Raw genomic sequence first — 3,111 nt, forward strand, 5'->3', positions numbered from 1 at the left:
CGTTTCGATTCGGATTTGCGCAGTTTGGTTTGTTATCGGTTTACGGTCCGTAACGGGTTGACATTGAGCGGTTCAATTCGGTTTCGGTTTGATATTGAACGGTTCAGTTCGGTTTTCGGTTTATATTTATCGGTTTATAAACGGATCGGTCCGTGATGGTTCGGTTCGGTAACGGGCGGTTTCACGGTTCGGTTTGAAAAGTCCCACCCCTATTAATCACAGTTCATCAAGCTCCAAAATAGAGTATCCAATTTCATTCTATACAAAATTAAATTGTGATAATTCCCATTTATAGGAATTTCACAGAAGCATCACCACCCAATCAGGCAATCAGCAAGAACTCGGAAGCAGCACCCGCTATCACCGACACATAGGTAAAGAATTGAACTTTGAAAACCCTTCTTTCTCTCTCTTTTTGTTGCTAAATTTTGCTTGAATCTATAAAAACCCAGATTTAAATTCTTGAATATAATGCAATTTTATGTAATTCCCACAAAATTTGGAAGTGAAAGTTAAATATGGGTCTTTGAGACATAATGTCGAACAGGTAGTGTGCATATTATATTAGATGATTTAGATCAATGGGTCTGATCTATTCTCCAAAAGGGTAGCTTTTTGTCATCATGATTTCTCTATTCTTTTCTATGATCTGCTTGTAATATGAATTATTGCTTTTTGGGTGGATTGATGAAATTAGATTAGTTAAATGGTTGACTAGTTTGAATGCAGAACAGATGTGATGAAATGTAGTGATTTGAAATATGATTGTTTGGGTAGATTGATGAAATTATCAAATGGGATGAATAGAAGTGAATATTGAATGCAAAAATGTTGTTTATCAGTATTGTAACTATTAAGAAGTGGGTAATGAACACTGTGAAATCTGCTTCCATGGTTGCAAACAAAGGTTTTGACTTGGGACCAAAATCTTCATTTTGGGTTGAGATTACAAGAGTTTATTATGTAGGTTCTTCGAAATCATAGGCGATTTTCGTTAGTGTTAGTGAGATTGTTAGTAAGAAAATTTCCTATGACATAACATTATTTTTTTCCCCTGTGCTTTAACATCAACTATAGATTACAGTAATATTGATTTGTGCCGCCTGAAAATTGAAATGTCTGGATCTGCCACTGATAAACTGATTGTTGGGTGTCTGCAGATTTGGAAGTTGCCCTTTTTTATGCATTAAACATTATCTAAATCAGGGTTGAAGCTCTATCTGTGGTTGCTTCGATCCTGCCTCTTCCGTAATCATGGTTGACACCAATGCTGGTACTTTCACGCTTCATCCTTTCCTCCTTGATCTCTCGTGTTTTCTGTATGATTTGAATCATTTGATCATTTATATCGTGTTATCATCTTGTTTTTGTTTCAGGTTCCTTCTTCTCTGAAAAATCGGCTAAGATTTTTGTAGCAGGTCATCGAGGGTTAGTGGGATCTGCCATAGTTCGCAAGCTGCAATCTTTTGGATTCTCCAACCTTGTTCTCCGGACCCATTCTGAACTTGACCTTACTGTCCAATCTGCTGTTGATGCTTTCTTTGCTTCTGAGAAGCCTAAATTTGTCATACTTGCAGCTGCTAAAGTTGGGGGAATCCATGCTAATAATACTTACCCTGCTGACTTCATTGCCATTAACCTTCAGATTCAAACTAATGTCATCCACTCATCTTTCGCCCATGGTGTCGAAAAACTCCTCTTTCTTGGCTCCTCCTGCATTTACCCTAAGTTTGCTCCTCAGCCAATTACTGAGTCTGCGCTTCTAACTGGTCCTTTGGAACCCACCAATGAGTGGTATGCCATTGCTAAAATTGCAGGAATCAAGATGTGCCAAGCTTATCGAATTCAACATAATTGGGATGCAGTTTCTGGTATGCCCACTAATTTATATGGCCCTAATGACAATTTCCATCCTGAGAATTCCCATGTTTTGCCTGCGTTGATTCGGAGGTTTCACGAGGCAAAGGTGAGGGGTGATAAGGAGGTGGTTGTGTGGGGAAGTGGGTCTCCTTTGAGGGAGTTCTTGCATGTCGATGATCTTGCTGATGCTGTAGTGTTTATGATGGATAAGTATAGTGGGTTGAGCCACTTGAATGTCGGGAGTGGCAAGGAGGTGAGTATTAAGGAGTTGGCTGAGCTTGTGAAGGAGGTGGTTGGATTCGATGGGGAGCTTGTTTGGGATAAGACTAAGCCTGATGGAACCCCAAGGAAGCTTATGGACAGCTCAAAGTTGATGGAATTGGGTTGGGAACCCAAAATTTCGCTTAAAGATGGTCTTGTAGATACTTACAAATGGTATCTGGAGAATTATGCTATGAAGCAATAATGCTTGCATTACTCAGGTGAAGAACTGTCCCCCAGCTTGGCAGATATTAGTTGCTTGTTTTGATACTGTTAATTTGTATTCATTACTTGATAAAGCTATTTGTAGTACCTTTTTTGTTTAAAATTGTACCATTTCATATCATAAGTATTCTGAAAACCTTAATCTTATAAAAGAATTATGTTCCCATCCTTTTTTGAGCTAATTGCCATGTTGATCAAGCTGTTTCGTTGAGAAAACTTTTAGCTCACTAATTTTGATGCAAGGTAACCTACTTGTGCAAACTTTTTTCTTGTAGGTTGATGTAAAACTATAAATGTTAATGTTGAAATCATTACAAACATGGGGATGCAGATTTATGATTTTGATGTTGTACATTGTAAGGTGCCGTAGTAATCGGTTATTTCATCTCATATCAATTGGAGAGGACATGTTTAAAAGTTTCATGTGTTGGTTATTTGACTTTTAGTCATGCTTGTGTGCGGTGTGCCAATCAGCTTCACAGTCTCGTTAGAAGTTATGTCAATCCTACCAAGTAATTTGGCTATTTTGGTGCATAGTAGAATTCTCGGGCACATGGAATACAAGCAAATGGCCAAGTAGTAAAGGCATGGGATGGCATATATATGTACTAGTGTTGTGTACAAATGAGAACTCATAACCTCTTTTATAGGCTAGTTGTTCCTAATTTTCCTATACAAAGACCTTCTACCTAGAGCCTTTTCTAGGCAAAAAGATAGATAATCTTGCGAGAATTTTTTCTTGAACTATTACTGTAAGAAGGTTAC

At 38.0% G+C, this 3,111-nt stretch overlaps 1 protein-coding gene across 2 annotated transcripts; it reads left to right on the top strand.

The window, feature by feature from the left end:
• Positions 1-216: 216 nt before the first annotated feature.
• LOC110721885 (putative GDP-L-fucose synthase 2) lies at positions 217-2,528 on the top strand. 2 transcript variants are annotated; one of them, XM_021901108.1, is made up of 3 exons: positions 217-374; positions 1,161-1,273; positions 1,377-2,528. In XM_021901108.1, exons 2-3 carry the CDS (start codon positions 1,255-1,257, stop codon positions 2,324-2,326), a joined length of 969 nt encoding a protein of 322 aa, XP_021756800.1. In that variant the 5' UTR covers positions 217-374; positions 1,161-1,254; the 3' UTR covers positions 2,327-2,528. The 2 variants fall into 2 exon arrangements, with proteins under 2 accessions (XP_021756800.1, XP_021756801.1); XM_021901109.1 differs by lacking the exon at positions 217-374 and adding an exon at positions 453-547.
• The last annotated feature ends 583 nt before the right edge of the window (positions 2,529-3,111 follow it).

This window comes from Chenopodium quinoa, unplaced genomic scaffold (genome assembly GCF_001683475.1).
Source record: "Chenopodium quinoa cultivar QQ74 unplaced genomic scaffold, ASM168347v1, whole genome shotgun sequence".
Lineage (NCBI taxonomy): Eukaryota > Viridiplantae > Streptophyta > Magnoliopsida > Caryophyllales > Amaranthaceae > Chenopodium > Chenopodium quinoa.